Source organism: Corvus hawaiiensis, chromosome 17 (assembly GCF_020740725.1).
Source record: "Corvus hawaiiensis isolate bCorHaw1 chromosome 17, bCorHaw1.pri.cur, whole genome shotgun sequence".
Lineage (NCBI taxonomy): Eukaryota > Metazoa > Chordata > Aves > Passeriformes > Corvidae > Corvus > Corvus hawaiiensis.
In genome coordinates, this window is record NC_063229.1 from 2,583,163 (window position 1) to 2,600,633 (window position 17,471).

General features: G+C 54.7%; 1 protein-coding gene and 1 long non-coding RNA gene across 2 annotated transcripts; both read right to left on the reverse strand.

The window, feature by feature from the left end:
- Positions 1-931: 931 nt before the first annotated feature.
- LOC125335055 lies at positions 932-3,268 on the reverse strand. The gene is made up of 4 exons (XR_007207316.1): positions 3,109-3,268; positions 2,490-2,618; positions 1,922-2,099; positions 932-1,609 (listed from the first exon to the last, which is right to left on the reverse strand). It is a non-coding gene; the product is annotated as an uncharacterized LOC125335055 (long non-coding RNA).
- Positions 3,269-5,925: 2,657 nt separating this feature from the next.
- Positions 5,926-16,961, reverse strand: LOC125334963 (centrosome-associated protein CEP250-like). Its single transcript, XM_048322203.1, has 13 exons — positions 16,658-16,961; positions 15,906-16,060; positions 14,694-14,963; positions 13,446-13,574; positions 11,855-12,027; positions 10,428-10,555; positions 10,068-10,237; positions 9,153-9,332; positions 8,410-8,544; positions 7,990-8,133; positions 7,253-7,533; positions 5,972-6,051; positions 5,926-5,936 (listed from the first exon to the last, which is right to left on the reverse strand). Exons 1-13 carry the CDS (start codon positions 16,959-16,961, stop codon positions 5,926-5,928), a joined length of 2,160 nt encoding a protein of 719 aa, XP_048178160.1.
- Positions 16,962-17,471: the final 510 nt, after the last annotated feature.

The following is a 17,471-nucleotide window of genomic DNA, read 5'->3' on the forward strand; positions in this document are numbered from 1 at the left end:
AGTGCAGTCCTTTCTGACACCTTTGTTAGTCATCTGGGTGATGGGGCAGGCTGTGCCCTCCCACAAAAGCGGGGGAGTGGCTGATACGCCAGAGAGAAGTGCTGCCATCCAGAGGGACGACAGTTCAACGAGGGTGACAGTTCAATGACAAGTGCTGAGTCCTGTCCTTGGGGAGGAACAACCACAGGCACCCGTATCTGCTGGGGGCCACCCAGTTGGAAAACTAAAGTTTGGCAGGGTCCTGCTGGACACCAGGATGCCCATGAGCCAGAAATGTGCTCCTGCAGCAATGCAGAACAGCGTCCTGGGCTGCACTGGGAGCTGTGTCACAGCCGGCGGAGGGAGGGGATCCTTCCGCTCTGCTCCACACCAGTGAGGGCAGCCCTGGAGTGCTGGGCCCAGAGCTGGGCTGCCCAGTACAGGAGACAGGGACAGACTGGAGACAGTCCAGCACAGGGCCATCAAGGTGATGGAGGGACTGCAGCATCTCTGCCATGAGGAGAGGCTGAGAGAGCTGCGACTGCCCAGCCTGGAGCAGAGCAGGCTCAGGGCATCTCCTCCCTGTGGACAAATACCCGGGGGGAGGCTGCAGAGGGGATGGGGCCAGGGACAGCCCCAGGAGCCACGGGCACAGACTGACACATAGGAGGGGCCCTCCGAGCTCAGGACACACTTCTGCACTGGGAGGGTGGCCGAGCACTGGTGCAGGTGCCCGGGGAGGTGGTGGAGTCTCCATCCCTGGAGAGACTCAAAAGCCACCTGGACACATCCTGGGCAGCCGGCTCTGGGTGGCCCTGACGGAGCAGGGGGCTGGGCAAGGTGACCTCCAGAGGTGCCTCCAGCCTCCCCCAGCCTGAGATTCTGTGACTCGGAGAAAAAACAGGTTGCAGTTTCCTAAGGACAAATGGAAGAGCTCCACACATGGCAGGATTCTCCTGCCCTCACCAAAGTGGTTCATGTCACGTGTCTCCCATCTGCAGATTCCTCCCTGGAGTGAGGATGCCCCTCAAGGTCACTCCTTGAGGCTGACAGAAATATTTGCCCACGGCCATTGGTTTGGGTGAGAAGCATCAATCTTTAATTAATAATAGGTTTTGCTGGCTTGAATATAACTGCTTCCATGTTGCTTCAAATGTAATGCACTATAGTGGAAGTTATAGTTCTCTGTACTGGGTAGTCAAGAACTCTGATAAAGATCTTTTCATTTAATCATGATCATAATAAACACTTTATTTTTCTATAAATATATCCTTCATCCTCTGGAACACAGTTATAGAAAGGTTCAATTACACCTATTATCCTACAATCCTACAGTTACACCTGCAATCCTTTAAACATAACCTATGGACAAAATCTGAGGCTACGACTGCTGCAACGACTACACCTATTATCCTACAATCCTACAGTTACACCTGCAATCCTTTAAACATAAACTATGGACAAAATCTGAGGCTACGACTGCATCCAGCTGCACCCTGGCTCCTCTCTGACAAGCCTAGGAAGTAAGGAGGTCCTTGTGACTCAACGGGAGCATCTCCTGCCTGCTCCCTGCACAGCTCTCCAGGTTGTCCTGCCGGTCTCGGGCCAGCTGTGACTGCAGCAAGGACACCTGAAAGAGGCAGAAAGCCCAGCTCAGTCAAGCCCACGCGGGCAGGAGCATCCGCAGCCCCACGGTACCGGCTGTGGGGGCAGACACGGCCTCCAACTCCAGCCCTCACCAACACTCTGCCCCTGGGGAAGGGGAAAGGAACAGGCTCCCACACTGCCCCTGAACGGAGCTCAGATGATCAACAAGTCCAGTTCACGGCTGGCAAACCCTTCCCTCATACAACCCTCAGCCACCACAGGTCTGGGAGAGAGAGTTCCGACAGGATTTAGGAACCCAGCTCTGATTCCCAAAGCACGCATTCGGGCCACTGACCCCTTTCTCCACGGGCTGTGCCTCAGCACGAGGGCTGCAGCTCCCCTGAGCTACTGGAGGACTCTTGTCTTTCAGAGGTTGATGCATTTTGCTGGTCAGACTGGGAGACAGGCAATGTAAAGTAGTCTGGGGTGAACACTCTCCTAAAAGTTCTGATTCTCCTCCCTTCAGGTTCCACCTGCACGTTGGATGGGAGAAAGGGTCACAGAAACCTGTCAGCAAACATGGGGCAAAAGGACCTCTGGACATCAAGGCGAGGAGATCTCTGCTCAGAGACCCTCAATTGCACCAGACAACACTGGGGGCAAAGAGCTCTCGCTGGGGGCTGTGCAGGAGAGGCCAGTGTGTGTGCGGGGACACGGGGCCAGGGAGGGAGGCAGCGGAGTGAAGGTGCCTTTGTGAAAGCCATGGGCTGCCACAACAGAGAGAACAAACAAAAGGGTGCGCCCACAGCAGGGACAGGGAGAGGCAAGGAAACAAGCAGAGGACTCCAGAGCACTGCCTGGGCACACGTGTCATGCTCCAGAGGAGCCTGAGGCTCTGCAGAGGCAGCGAAAGCCCACTTTACCTCAAAAGTTCTCCTGAGCTCACGCTTCTCTGGCTTGTCTTTTGCTGCTGCTGCAACCTGGTCCCGCACACATTCCACACCCTTCCTGGAGCGCTCTGACAGCCGCTTCCCTTCTGCTCCAACAGCCTGCTGGGTATTCAGAGAGGAGATGATTCCCTTATTTCAAACACCACAAGAGCTGTCCCTCAGATATCTCCATCTCAGCAAGCATCCTCGAAATTCCAGCAGTGCAGCTGCTCTTCAGCCCTCGCTACAGAACTCTGCTCACTTCAGTCCATCACTCTGCTCACCTGCTCCATTCCTTTCCACACCAAATCCAACTCCCCTTGCCTGGGCACGGGAGAAGCAATTCCCCATGCCCAGCTTTTGGCCTGGAGCTGATTTGAACAGCAGCTCCAGAGCTGCATCAGTCGTTCCAGGCGTGCCAGCAAACAATCTGGCAGCCAATGGTCTCTGGCTGGAGCCAGGCAGACACACAAGGCCGCCTGCTGCAGCCCGGGCTGCTTTGCCCAAGCAGGCCTAGACTGACAGGGATCTAGAATCCCACCTCTTCATGGGAAACTTCATTGGAAACTTTGAGAGACGTTGACGTGGACTGAAGATCAATGCCAGTGCCTACCTGGAGACGAAGCCTTTCCTTCAGGATGTCCAAGTCTTTCTTCAGAGCCCCTTTGGAAATTTCACTCTTGCTCAGTGCAGCACTCAGGACTTGAGCGGTCTCTTGCCATTCCTTCAAAGCAGCAGCCCCATGCTCCAACTGTTCCTGCTTGGCTTCCCTGTCCACTTCCAGTTGTTGGGGGTTTTCCTTATGAGTTCGCATCTCCGGTGTATTCATTTCATTCTTCTTTTTCAGATCTCTCATCTGCTCCTCGTACAGTTCCCGTTCACGCTGCCAAAACAGGGAGGTCACTCATTCCCTCTCTCGGTGTGCTTTTCATACCAGATCGGGACTCCTGCCACAGGCAGGCAAAGGCTGCCCCTCTCTCTCTGCCTCTCGGGATGCCTCAGACCTTTGCTGGGGCCACCCTTGACGCTGAGTCTTTCCCAGCTCACTCAGCCCATCCCAGCTCCCTTTCGGCCCTTCCCCGACCTCTTGCAGCTCCACTCGAGTGTTCCTTTGGGAAGCAGCTGCCAGAACTGCAGCCAGGATTCCAAGCCCATGCTAAGCAGGATTTAGGCAGTGCCTAAATGAGGATGTGCTCTCCATCAGGGAGAAAGGGAAGAGCAAACACCCCCAGCATTTCATTCCCTGCAGTTGGGGTGAGAGGAGTGGTTTTTGAGCTCTCCTGTGTAGAGTTTCCATGGCACCATCCCCGAGAGCCCCACTGCCCTCTCTTGGAGCAGCAATGGCCACATCAGTCTGTCATTCTCTGCTGCCACTCAGGACGAGTTCTCCCCTTGCAGGCACACGTCCTTATCTGCATCAGCACTTTGCTTTTCTCTCTTTTCTCCCCACTGGCTGCTCTCTGATGGCCAAGGCCAAACACCTTTCTATTAACAGCAAACTTGGCCTTCTCACCCCTCGTTCCAGGTCCAGGTATTTGAAATCTGAACGTGGGTTTGGACACGAGGAATTGCCCAGACCATGCAATGTCCATAGAGCCAGTGTGGACATTGAGAACTACAGCTTGTAGGGCACAAAACTCCAGCATGGAGGAAAACCAGCAGCCTCAGCACTAACTGGCTTTGACATGACTACGACATCTTTTCCTCCTTATTCAGAAGAATGCAATTTGACAAGTTCAACTGCAAAGAGGTGCTCCTTAGAACTATTAACACAAGGGCCAAACATAGCTAGGAAATGGCCCTTCATGGCATCTGCCGTTCTCACCAGCACATCCTTCCTTTCCTTCTCCAGGCTCTCCAGTTTCCTCTGCAGAGGTGCCACCTCCTGATGAAGAGTCACAGCCTCTTCCTTCAGGGCAATGGCCTCTTTCTCCAGGGCAGTTTCTCGAGAGGTCTTCTGGTGTTCTGCCCTCCACATCGCTGCAGCAGGAAGGAGAAGGAGAATGAGAACAGCAAAGCAAAGGCAAACTGATGTGCATCCTGCAGGGACAACAGCACATTCTTCTCAGCCTGCCTGTGTTTGCAGGCCCTAAGGCCACAAGGGCTTCCAAAGCTGACAGAAATGAAGGAGAAAAAAGCAGGAATCAAAGGGGCAAGGTTCAGAGGAATAGGAAAGTGTCTTTGCTCTTGGGCTTGTGCAGAGTGAGCAATCCAAGAGAGACAAAGGAGCGGGGATGCCTGTGCAGCCCTGCTCCAGAGAGGCCAATAGCCTGGAGGCTCTGGCAGGGCCTGGAGTTGGGGGGAATCGAGCTGAGGCATCCAGCTACAGCTCCTCAGCACAGACACAGCACCTGAAAGGCACCACCTGTGCACGGGATCAGCCATAGCACAGCCAGATGGCACTGCCAGCCACGGCATCTTTCTCGAGAAAACGCTTTCACTGGCACTGGATGGATAAATCTCCTGCTGGTTGTTCTTCCCCTCTGCCATCTCTGGGCACTTTTGCTCTGCACGGGATCAGAGATCCCTGCTGGCGAGACAGGATGGGGCAGTGGGTGTGAGAGGAGAAGCTCTACCTTGCTCACTTTCCTCCAACTCCTGCTGCAGCTCCTGGTTGCGAGCCTTCAGATGGTCTCTCTGAGCCTGCACCTCCCTCAGCTCCAGCTCCAAAGCCGTACACCGCGTGGCCATGGCCTCTGCTCTTTCCTCAGAGCTCTGAAGCCTCACACGCAGCTCAGACACCTCAGTTTCCAGCTCCTGCTTCTCCTGAGCAGGCTGGAGAGCCGCCTTCTCGATCACTGCTTCCAGCTCAGCCTGGATCTGGAAGATGGATGCACAGAGCCTCAGGGACAGTGCTGCTCCTGAGGCAGCAGAGCAGGCAGTAGAGCAAGCAACAAAGGAGAAATGACTTCAGGCAAAACCACGCCCAAAACAGAAGGCACAGGGCCAAGGATTCCAATGGAAACAAATGTCCTGAAAACAGGGAAAGGGAGCCAATGCGCATCCTTGAGGCTGCAGCTCTGAACACCGGCTGAACTGGCTGCGGTGGAAGTGCCCTCCCCAGCCTGCCATAGCCACGTCTGTGTGCCCACATTGCTCGGTGCCCAGCACAGGCACCAACTCCATCTGGGACAACACTGCTAACAGAGGGATGGAGAAGCTCCAAAGGAGTCTGCTGCTGCTTCTCCTCCCACATTTCCTGCTGGGACCCGGGAGAGAACGGGGGAAAACATCGGCAGCAGACACCAGATCCAGCCTTGGCCTGTGGGTGCAGCAGCACCCCGGGGCAGAACACGGCAGCAGTGGATGCTGCTGGGAGGGGAAAGCAGTTGGGGCCTCCAAGCCAAAGGTGATGATGTGTGTCCCAGGAGAAGAGGATGTCAGGGCACAGATTACCTGGGTGTTGAGCTCCAGCAGTTGTCTTCTAAGCTCAGAATACAGCTGCTCGGTCTCCTGAAGCACAGAATGCAGATGACACACCTGATTGTTCAGTTCCTGGTTCTTTTCTTCCAGTGTTCTGAGGTACAGGTTCTTTTCCTCCAGAGACAGAATCAGCCTAAAAGGGAAGCATGCAACTCATTACTACACGGTATCACATTTTAGGAACTCTTAGGACTCGCACCACCTCGGGGAAAACTGCTCTGTCTGATGAGGTTTGTCTAAACAACGTGGCTGTTTGTTTGTTCCCCCTGCAGTCACAGCCCAGCATGTGCCCACTCTGCTTTTATTCATGAAAGAATGGGGAGTTCCTGCCTACATGTCCTACCTTCTTCTTGAGATGGGAATGTGAATGCAGACCTAACAAAGTCTTGCAATGAAGAGATTAGGGGAGAGGAAGAGTTTTCTTCTGACTAAGCACGCTCCAAGGGGGAAAGGTTTGGTCAACATGGAAGAGACATTTCCTTGCCCCATCTTGTATGTCCAGGTAGGAGGAGCAGCACCCTACAGCCAGCGGATCTCGGGGAAGTTCCCTAAGATTTACCAGCACCCATCCTACTTCCAGCTGGAGAAACAAAGGCCGATAGCAGAAGTGGCAACAGAGCCTTGGAGCACAACCTGATGGAAGATGCAGCAACCTGCAGGCAAGCAAGAGTGCCCTGCCTTTTCTTTGTCTTCTTCTTGGAAGAAGAATCCTGCGGCACTGAAGACCGGCAGGACTTGGTCAGCTGGAGGAGCCCCGCCAACCTTGGTCTTGTTTCTTGCATTCTTTGCACAGTCAGTATTGCCTGTGACTCTGGAGGGACTCTGGAGGGACCCTGCTTGAGCCCCTCCAGGCACCTGGGGGCATTTTCTGAGGAACAATGCAACAGAGACATTCTTGGTTCTTGGGTGCCTTTGAGGGGAATCTGGCCTAGGTCAGCAATCAGGGCCTTGAGATGGTTCTGCCAAGCAAAGGCATCAGGCTGCCAGGCTGATCCAGATGCCAAAAGCTTCAAGTTACAGGACCCAAGGAGGAGCTGCTGGATGTGTCCAGCTTCTTACACTGCAGCTTGGGCAGTGTTAGCACACCCACCTCACAACAGAACACACCCCCAGAGGGAAAGAGCTACTCCAAAAGCCTTTGTCTTCAGAAAAACTCTAACTGAAGGCTTGAAAGAAAAGAAAATGAAACACAACATCCAGACAACGAGACGCGTCTGCACGGAGAGTTCAGGACTCTGCCACGTAGGAGATGCTGCCAGAGCCCCTGGCAGGTGCAAAGATGGCAAAGAGGGAATCCATTCCCACAAGGCAGAGTCCCACAGGCTTTCATTTACCTGGCTTTTTCCTTCTCTAGGGCGTCCAAGGAAGCCCGAAATCCTGAATTTTGGCGTGCCACTTCTTCCCATTGACTCCCTTCCAGCTCCAAGTTCTTCAGGTGCACTTGCAGCTCCTTGTTCTGATGTTCTGCCTCCTCCAGCATCTTCTGGAGGTGCTCAACCTCCAACAGCTTCTGCCTTGACTGCTCCTGGGCCCAGCTCACATCTTGCTGGGCTCTCTGAACAATCGTTGCCTGGGACTCTCTGGAGGCTGCCAGCTGAGATGTCAACTCTCCCACCTCCAGTCAAACAGAACAAAGCAGTCAGAGGCTACAGCCACAGCCTGTCACTGCCAGCCACAGCAGAGGCTGTGAGAAAAGGCAAAGGCCAACTTTCCATTTCTCCCTGTCCTCAGAGCACCAGATTCACAATGCATACACACAACTTGTTTCAATCTCTACGTGGCCCACCAAGGGCACCTGAAAAAGCACCTCCCACACCAAGGCTAGCAAGAAGAGGCCAGCAGGAATCCATGCTGATGGTTGCTGGCCAACAGCCCAGAGGACTAGCCCAGCTGTCCAGGGCAGCAGCTGAGATTCAGCAGAGCACTGAGGGTCCTGCAGAGCAGCTGCCAAGGAGCCCAGAGCACGAGGCAGCTCCAGGGACCACCCCAGCAGCTGCTGCTCTGCCATGGAAAAGCAAGAAGGGCACAGACCCCCTGCTGGATGCTGCAGTGCCACTGCTGTTTCACTCACCTGCTTTTGTAGAGCCTCCCTCTGCTCAAGGAGGAGATTCATTTCCTCTTTGATGCCTCGTAGTTCTTCCTTGTGCCTCTTCTGCGCTGCCTGGATTTCCCTCCGAGCTTCCTGCAGCTCAGCTTGCAGCTTTGCCTCGATGGTCTGGCAACAAAATGCAGAGCAACTTCCTGGGACCTGCCCTCAGGCTCAGCTTTTCCCACTTGCTGTCTCAAAATCCCATTCCTTCAGCGACTTCTTTTGGCTTCTCTACCCAGCTCTGCTTCCATTGCAAGCCTTCCTTCCCGGGCCTGAGCTCTGGAGCTTGCCAGGCTCTCTGCTGCCAGGGCCTGAAGCAGCCCTTGCCTCCTCACTCCCAGCACCTGCCTTTTGTGCCCTTGCCACTGCCCTGCACTCTGTTCCCTGCCTGCTCAGACTTACCTGCCCCTTCTCTTGCTGCTCTTTCACCTCTTGCCTGAGCTGCTGCACCTGCTGGCAGGCTCGGCTTAGCTGTCCTCGAGTTTGGAGCAGTGTCTCTGATAAAGAATTCTTCTCCTTCTGCTTTTCCAGCAGGACCTGCACAGAAGGAAAGAGCAGAGGGCTTGACACTTGCCCTGCAAACTCTGTGTGGCAAGAGGCAAAGACTGATGGGCTCACGCGCTCTCAGAGCACTCGGCTGCTGCTCCCCTGGGCCACTGTCTGCCCTGGGGGGACACAGCTTCCCAGGAAGTGACTTAGAACACAGCCCAGGAGACATCTCTGGGTTGCTGTTCAGAAATACTCCAGGCGAGTCTTTAAAAAGATTTTTCTCTTGTCAGCGTTCCTGCTGCGCCCTCCCTGTGCCCACAAAAGAAAAGTCCTACAAACTCCGTTTGGCTAAGGACACCGACCAGTACACACCAAAAGAGGACCCGTAAGAGAACAGTGCAGATCCTCCGAGGTAAGTCTTGGAAAAACAGAGCACAAGAGCAGCACAAAAATCCCAACGGAAAGCTGATGTTTCTGCCTGGCTTCCTAGGAGAGGGCTCATTCCTGGGCCCAAAGATAGCCCTGTTCACCTTTCACCTCCCCAAATTCAATGTAGAAGACATGGAGGGCATGCTCCACACAGCCCCATAGCCTGCCATCTCCCACAGCTCCAGCCTTGCAAAAAATCACACCAATTCTCCTTGCACAATCATTACCTCTCGCTTGGCATTTTCAAATCTAGTTCGTTCCTCTTCTCTTTGAGCCTGCAGGGTGGCAACTTTCTGCCTCATCTCAAACAGCACCTTCTCGTGCTCCTGCTCTCTCTCTGCCTTCTCTTTTCCCCATTGCTGCAGCGTCTCCTGCATCTCTGCATGGTGCCTTTCCCGCTCACTTGCCTGCGGAGGGGAGGAAAAGTCTTCAAGTTGCAGTCCCCAGGCAAGCTCCTCGCTGAAAACTGTGAAGCTTCATCCCTCCCACAAACCCCAACCTGAAAAGACAACAGCACTGGCTCTCTGCTCTCCAGAAACCGTGTCCTGTCAGGGAATTTAAAAGGAGGCTCAGCAGGTGCAAGAATCACAGAACCATGGAATCATTTCTGTTGGGAAAGACCTGCACCAGCATTGAGTCCAACCATTCAGAAAAGGAGGTGTCACCTTCTGGCACCCTGATGCCCCAGTCACAAGCACTGAAGGACCGGGGCCTGTTCCATTTGCTTCCAGCCCAAAGCTAATCCCGCTGTCCACCCTGGGAGCACAGCAAGACAGGAACCGAGTTCCCACGCCTGCAGCCAGCAGCACTGTTGGCATCTGCTCCACGCTGGCATCTGCTCCGTGGCAGGTGGGACTCGGGGAAGATCCTGCCCTGGGCTGCCACGCTTTGGGTGGGCACTGCCCAAGCTGCTCTGGAACTCGTCTTACGCCCTCACGGAAGCCGTGGCTGCATTTACTGGCCCAGCACCATCCTGGGGGTCTTCACGCGCCTCCGAGTCCAAGCCGCCGCCTCTCCTGCCCGGCCCAGCAGTGGGAGGCCTCTGGCAGAGGATTGCTGCCCTTTCACACCCTCAGGCTCTGCTGGTGCTAAACCAGCCCCCAGGGCCGGCTTGGACAATTCAGAAGCCTATTGTCACCTACCAGGTCTTGCAGGAGCTTGTTTATTTCCACCTGCTGAGCAGTTCCCTGAAGCCTGAGGCTTTCCTGACACTGCTGCTCTGCCTGCAAGAGCTGTTGCGCTGTGTCTTCCTGCTCCTGCTTCCTGAGAGCTCTCTCTGCTTCCAGCTCACGTTGGAGGCACTGCACTTCTCCTGCAAACATGACCAACAGCAAGATTCAGAGTCTTTACTGCCTTTACTGACTCAGGCCCTTCCAGTGTCGGCGTAGGAGGGCCCTGCCTCCAGCCCCACCGCTCCTCAGAAGCCCTGCAGACAGAGGAGGCTTTACAGCAGCTTCTCTAGGCAGGGGCGGCACCACAAACAAAGCACACGAGGTTCTCACCTTGGAGCGCCTCCTTGGCCTGTGTGACTGTGAGCACTTGAGCCTCCAGATGGTTGCTGGTGATCTCCAGCTGAGATATCTGCTGCTGAGCAGCAAACAGGCTGGATTCCAGGCTCTCCTTCGCTGACCTACAGGTTGCAAATACGGAGAGACATGAGCTGCTCGCTCCTGACACTCCCAGGCAGTTATTCCAGGACAACGTGGCTCAAGGTCCCCAGGCCTGAGAATGCAAAATGGCTCGCATGGAAACTTGTACAGAGAAGGCCCATTTGTGCCATTTCAATAGCAAAGCAGGGCCCGCTGAGGGAGTGCCCAGGCCTTCCTTATGGCCTGGCACAGCACAGACAGCCCAGCCCAACGTGACCTCAACAGCCGAACCTTCAGCTGCTGTTCCTGACCTATGACCCTGGCTAGCTGTGCCCACACAGGCTGGGCTGACGAGCAAAAGCCCAGCCTCTGCTCACAGCCCTTCTCTCATCAGCACTTCCAAGCTGCTCTGCAGGGGGACAGAACAGACTCTCGTCCTGGCTCACCCCTGACTTGTTAACTCTCTTCATCATGGACATAAAGGTACATAATTTTCCAGACACCCTGTATTTAAGAGACTTCAGAACTACTTTGCATGATACAGTAAAATCTCATGGTCGTGGCAGCACTTGTAAAAATTCAGAACACTATGTTGCCTGAACAACAACTACCTGAATGCAGAGACTGCAGTTTAAACTCCTGCATGGTCAAGGAATAGACTTGCCACCTTTATTTTAGTGTTGCCAGCTAAGCAGGCAGTAGCCCAAGTCTTGTCCTTCTTTGGAGAGTGAGAGGGACCATCCAAAAGGACCTTGGCAGGTTTGACAGGTGGGTGCCCATCAACCCTCAGCAAGATTCCCGAGGGGCTGTCAACAATTCCAAAGAGGTTTCCCTGCTGCTCTCTAACCAGCTCTAGGTCCTGCCTCACACTTCTCAAGAGTCTGCTTGGAAGCTGAAGGCCCTCAGCATTTTCAGCAGGAGCCTCTGGCTTCCCCCTGAATGGCAGCGTGCTACTGCCAACATCCCAAGGTCAGAGCCTGGAATTCTGAAGCTTCAGTTCTGAAGATCAGGATTGTGTCAAGCTACTTAGGAAGGAAAGAGGGATCTCAATCACCTCAATGCCCAGAACAAGGAACTAAACCCAAGAAAAACATGAGGTTTCACTCAACAGCTGCATGGTTTAACTACTACTCAATTCAGGGCCAGGTGGCTTGCTTTTGACTTCCCACATGAGTGTGCTGGGCGGCACAAACAGAAGCCCAAGGCTCACGACAGCTTTGCTGGCTTTAGATGTCAGAAAAATAACCTTCACATTGTGGCATATTTCTTTTTCTTGAGACTTCCATTTTCTGTCCATGCAAGGTAAAAGCATCTGGAAAGGGTCTCCTCCCTGCCTTTACCTGGTCTCTGCCAGCTGCTTGGAAAGGTCCTGTTTGTGACACTCCATGGCTGCCAGTCGGCCCTCAAGGGCAGCCTTCTCCTGGCCCAGCAGCTCCTTCTCTCTGCACACCTGGGCCAGTTCCTGGTGCAGCTGCTCCAGAGCCCTGCTCGACGACTCTTGCTCCTGGGAAACCTGGAAGCAGGACAAGGTACAGCTCAAGCCCTTCCTCAGGAGCCCTGTGCAGAGCCAGCCAGTGCCACCTCGCAGGCAGCCAGAGGACAGGGAGCTCCTGTGCTCTGGGCTCAAAGTTTCACAGCATCTGCCCTCTGCAGCTCCCATACCCTGGGCTGCCAAAAGCCTCTGGCACTGTTTCCTTGGAAGTGCTGTGTCAGGCCCTGCTGGCTTGCCTGGCACCAGATTGCTCCTTCCCGAAAAACATCCCTGCCCCAAATTCTGTGTGCTCACCCAAAAATACTGCATCTTCCACAACTGCCAGTACACTTTACTCTAAGCACCAGCAATGCAGCTGCTGTTCAGCCCACGCTACAAAACTCTGCTCACTTCAGTCCATCACTCTGCTCACCCCCACGTGTTGCCACTCCTTGCCTGGGCACGGGAGAAGCAGATCCCCATGCCCAGCTTTTGGCCTGGAGCTGATTTGAACAGCAAGCTCCTGCACAGCCAGCCCAGAGACAGGGAGCAAACTCTCCCTCTCCCAAACTTCAGAGCATTCCAAACGGGAGCAGGGCACAATGTGAGCAACGAAGCCCAGGGGGAGAATGAGCCTTCAAGCACTGCTGAGGCCTTGAAACTCCTCCAACTCTTCTTTCCTGACACCACGGGCTTGTGGCTGCTGGGCTGGCTGGCAGCAGAGAGCCAGCTGCTCCCACCTCCTGCTGGCTCTGCAGCGGCTGCAGCCACAGCAGCTCCAGCACGGTGCCCTCTGTCTGCTCTGGAGCAGAGGAGATGCCAGCCCTGGGAGCAGCGCTCAGGGCTTGCCTGGCTTGGGGAAAACGGCTCAGCTCACAGCTGCTCCTCTGCTTTCTGAGGGACATGTGCTTTGCCAAGGGCTGTGTTCCTCCCACCAAGGAAGACGCTGTTCTCACCTGTCCAGAAGTCGACCTGCTGTGCTGGGCAGACTGGGGAGCATCCACTCTAATGGTACCCGAGAGATAGACTTTCCTAAAGATTCTCTGGACACTCCTCCCTTCAGGTTCCACCTGCATGTTGGATGGGAGAAGGGGACACAGAAACCTGTCAGCAAACATGGGGCAAAAGGACCTCTGGACATCAAGGCGAGGAGATCTCTGCTCAGAGACCCTCAATTGCACCAGACAACACTGGGGGCAAAGAGCTCTCGCTGGGGGCTGTGCAGGAGAGGCCAGTGTGTGTCCGGGGACACGGGGCCAGGGAGGGAGGCAGCGGAGTGAAGGTGCCTTTGTGAAAGCCATGGGCTGCCACAACAGAGAGAACAAACAAAAGGGTGCACCCACAGCAGGGACAGGGAGAGGCAAGGAAACAAGCAGAGGACTCCAGAGCACTGCCTGGGCACACGTGTCATGTTCCAGAGGAGCCTGAGGCTCTGCAGAGGCAGCGAAAGCCCACTTTACCTCAAAAGTTCTCCTGAGCTCACGCTTCTCTGGCTTGTCTTTTGCTGCTGCTGCAACCTGGTCCCGCACACATTCCACACCCTTCCTGGAGTGCTCTGACAGCCGCTTCCCTTCTGCTCCAACAGCCTGCTGGGTATTCAGAGAGGAGATGATTCCCTTATTTCAAACACCACAAGAGCTGTCCCTCAGAAATCTCCATCTCGGGAAGCATCCTCGAAGCTCCAGCAGTGCAGCTGCTCTTCAGCCCTCGCTACAGAACTCTGCTCACTTCAGTCCATCACTCTGCTCCCCCCCACGTGTTGCCTCCCCTTGCCTGGGCACGGGAGAAGCAGATCCCCATGCCCAGCTTTTGGCCTGGAGCTGATCTAAACAGCAAGCTCCTGCACAGCCAGCCCAGGGACAGGGAGCAAACTCTCCCTCTCCCAAACTTCAGAGCATTCCAAACGGGAGCAGGGCACAATGTGAGCAACGAAGCCCAGGGGGAGAATGAGCCCTCAAGCACTGCTGAGGCCTTGAAACTCCTCCAACTCTTCTTTCCTGACACCATGGGCTTGTGTTCCAGAGGAGCCTGAGGCTTTGCAGAGGTAGCAAAAGCCCATTTTACCTGGTCAAAAGTTCTCCTGAGCTCAGTGATTAATTCAGGCCTCTCGGTCTTCTCCTCGTCTAAAGATGCAAATGATTTCTGAAGTTCCATGCTGGTGTCTGAGAGAAATAACAGCTGCTTCCCTTCTGCTCCAACAGCCTGCTGGGTATTCAGAGAGGAGATGATCCCTTATTTCAAACACCACAAGAGCTGTCCCTCAGAAATCTCCATCTCAGGAAGCATCCTCAAAGCTCCAGCAGTGCAGCTGCTCTTCAGCCCTCGCTACAGAACTCTGCTCACTTCAGTCCATCACTCTGCTCACTTGCTCCATTCCTTTCCACACCAAATCCAACCCCCACCTGTTGCCTCCCCTTGCCTGGGCACGGGAGAAGCAATTCCCCATGCCCAGCTTTTGGCCTGGAGCTGATTTGAACAGCAGCTCCAGAGCTGCATCAGTCGTTCCAGGCGTGCCAGCAAACAATCTGGCAGCCAATGGTCTCTGGCTGGAGCCAGGCAGACACACAAGGCTGCCTGCTGCAGCCCGGGCTGCTTTGCCCAAGCAGGCCTAGACTGACAGGGATCTAGAATCCCACCTCTTCATGGGAAACTTCATTGGAATCACTGAGAGACGTTGCAGTGCACTGAAGATCAATGCCAGTGCCTACCTGGAGACGAAGCCTTTCCTTCAGGATGTCCAAGTCTTTCTTCAGAGCCCCTTTGGAAATTTCACTCTTGCTCAGTGCAGCACTCAGGACTTGAGCGGTCTCTTGCCATTCCTTCAAAGCAGCAGCCCCATGCTCCAACTGTTCCTGCTTGGCTTCCCTGTCCACTTCCAATTGTTGGGGGTTTTCCTTATGAGTTCGCATCTCCGGTGTATTCATTTCATTCTTCTTTTTCAGATCTCCCATCTGCTCCTCGTACAGTTCCCGTTCACGCTGCCAAAACAGGGAGGTCACTCATTCCCTCTCTCGGTTTGCTTTTCATACCAGATCGGGACTCCTGCCACAGGCAGGCAAAGGCTGCCCCTCTCTCTCTGCCTCTCGGGATGCCTCAGACCTTTGCTGGGGCCACCCTTGACGCTGAGTCTTTCCCAGCTCACTCAGCCCATCCCAGCTCCCTTTCTGCCCTTCCCCGACCTCTTGCAGCTCCACTCGAGTGTTCCTTTGGGGAGCAGCTGCCAGAACTGCAGCCAGGATTCCAAGCCCATGCTAAGCAGGATTTAGGCAGTGCCTAAATGAGGATGTGCTCTCCATCAGGGAGAAAGGGAAGAGCAAACACCCCCAGCAATTCATTCCCTGCAGTTGGGCTGACAGGAGTGGGTTTTGAGCTCTCCTGTGTAGAGTTTCCATGGCACCATCCCCGAGAGCCCCACTGCCCTCTCTTGGAGCAGCAATGGCCACATCAGTCTGTCATTCTCTGCTGCCACTCAGGACGAGTTCTCCCCTTGCAGGCACACGTCCTTATCTGCATCAGCACTTTGCTTTTCTCTCTTTTCTCCCCACTGGCTGCTCTCTGATGGCCAAGGCCAAACACCTTTCTATTAACAGCAAACTTGGCCTTCTCACCCCTCGTTCCAGGTCCAGGTATTTGAAATCTGAACGTGGGTTTGGACACGAGGAATTGCCCAGACCATGCAATGTCCATAGAGCCAGTGTGGACATTGAGAACTACAGCTTGTAGGGCACAAAACTCCAGCATGGAGCAAAACCAGCAGCCTCAGCACTAACTGGCTTTGACATGACTATGACATCTTTTCCTCCTTATTCAGAAGAATGCAATTTGACAAGTTCAACTGCAAAGAGGTGCTCCTTAGAACTATTAACACAAGGGCCAAACATAGCTAGGAAATGGCCCTTCATGGCATCTGCCGTTCTCACCAGCACATCCTTCCTTTCCTTCTCCAGGCTCTCCAGTTTCCTCTGCAGAGGTGCCACCTCCTGATGAAGAGTCACAGCCTCTTCCTTCAGGGCAATGGCCTCTTTCTCCAGGGCAGTTTCTCGAGAGGTCTTCTGGTGTTCTGCCCTCCACATCGCTGCAGCAGGAAGGAGAAGGAGAATGAGAACAGCAAAGCAAAGGCAAACTGATGTGCATCCTGCAGGGACAACAGCACTGTCTTCTCAGCCTGCCTGTGTTTGCCAGCCCCTAAGGCCACAAGGGCTTCCAAAGCTGACAGAAATGAAGGAGAAAAAAGCAGGAATCAAAGGGGCAAGGTTCAGAGGAATAGGAAAGTGTCTTTGCTCTTGGGCTTGTGCAGAGTGAGCAATCCAAGAGAGACAAAGGAGCGGGGATGCCTGTGCAGCCCTGCTCCAGAGAGGCCAATAGCCTGGAGGCTCTGGCAGGGCCTGGAGTTGGGGGGAATCGAGCTGAGGCATCCAGCTACAGCTCCTCAGCACAGACACAGCACCTGAAAGGCACCACCTGTGCACGGGATCAGCCATAGCACAGCCAGATGGCACTGCCAGCCACGGCATCTTTCTCGAGAAAACGCTTTCACTGGCACTGGATGGATAAATCTCCTGCTGGTTGTTCTTCCCCTCTGCCATCTCTGGGCACTTTTGCTCTGCATGGGATCAGAGATCCCTGCTGGCGAGACAGGATGGGGCAGTGGGTGCGAGAGGAGAAGCTCTACCTTGCTCACTTTCCTCCAACTCTTGCTGCAGCTCCTGGTTGCGGGCTCTGAGATTGTCCCTCTGAGCCTGTGTCTTCCTCAGCTCCAGCTCTGAGGTGTTAAACTTTATGGCCAATGAAAGTGCTTTGTCATCAGAGCTCTGGGGCTTCCTACGCAGCTCAGACACCTCAGCCTCCAGCATGTGCACAGAGTCCCTCAAGCTCCATTCTCCTGCTCGGGACTCCTCCAGCTCCTGCAGCAGCTGCTTCTCTCGAGTTGCCTGGGTAGCCTCCATCTCCAGCACTGCCTCCTGCAGGGCCCGCATCTGGAAGATGGATGCACAGAGCCTCAGGGACAGTGCTGCTCCTGAGGCAGCAGAGCAGGCAGTAGAGCAAGCAACAAAGGAGAAATGACTTCAGGCAAAAAAACGTGCCCAAAACAAAAGGCACAGAGCCAAGGATTCCAACGGAAACAAATGTCCTGAAAACAGGGAAAGGGAGCCAATGGGCATCCTTGAGGCTGCAGCTCTGAACACCGGCTGAACTGGCTGCGGTGGAAGTGCCCTCCCCAGCCTGCCATAGCCACGTCTGTGTGCCCACATTGCTTGGTGCCCAGCACAGGCACCAACTCCATCTGGGACAACACTGCTAACAGAGGGATGGAGAAGCTCCAAAGGAGTCTGCTGCTGCTTCTCCTCCCACATTTCCTGCTGGGACCCGGGAGAGAACGGGGGAAAACATCGGCAGCAGACACCAGATCCAGCCTTGGCCTGTGGGTGCAGCAGCACCCCGGGGCAGAACACGGCAGCAGTGGATGCTGCTGGGAGGGGAAAGCA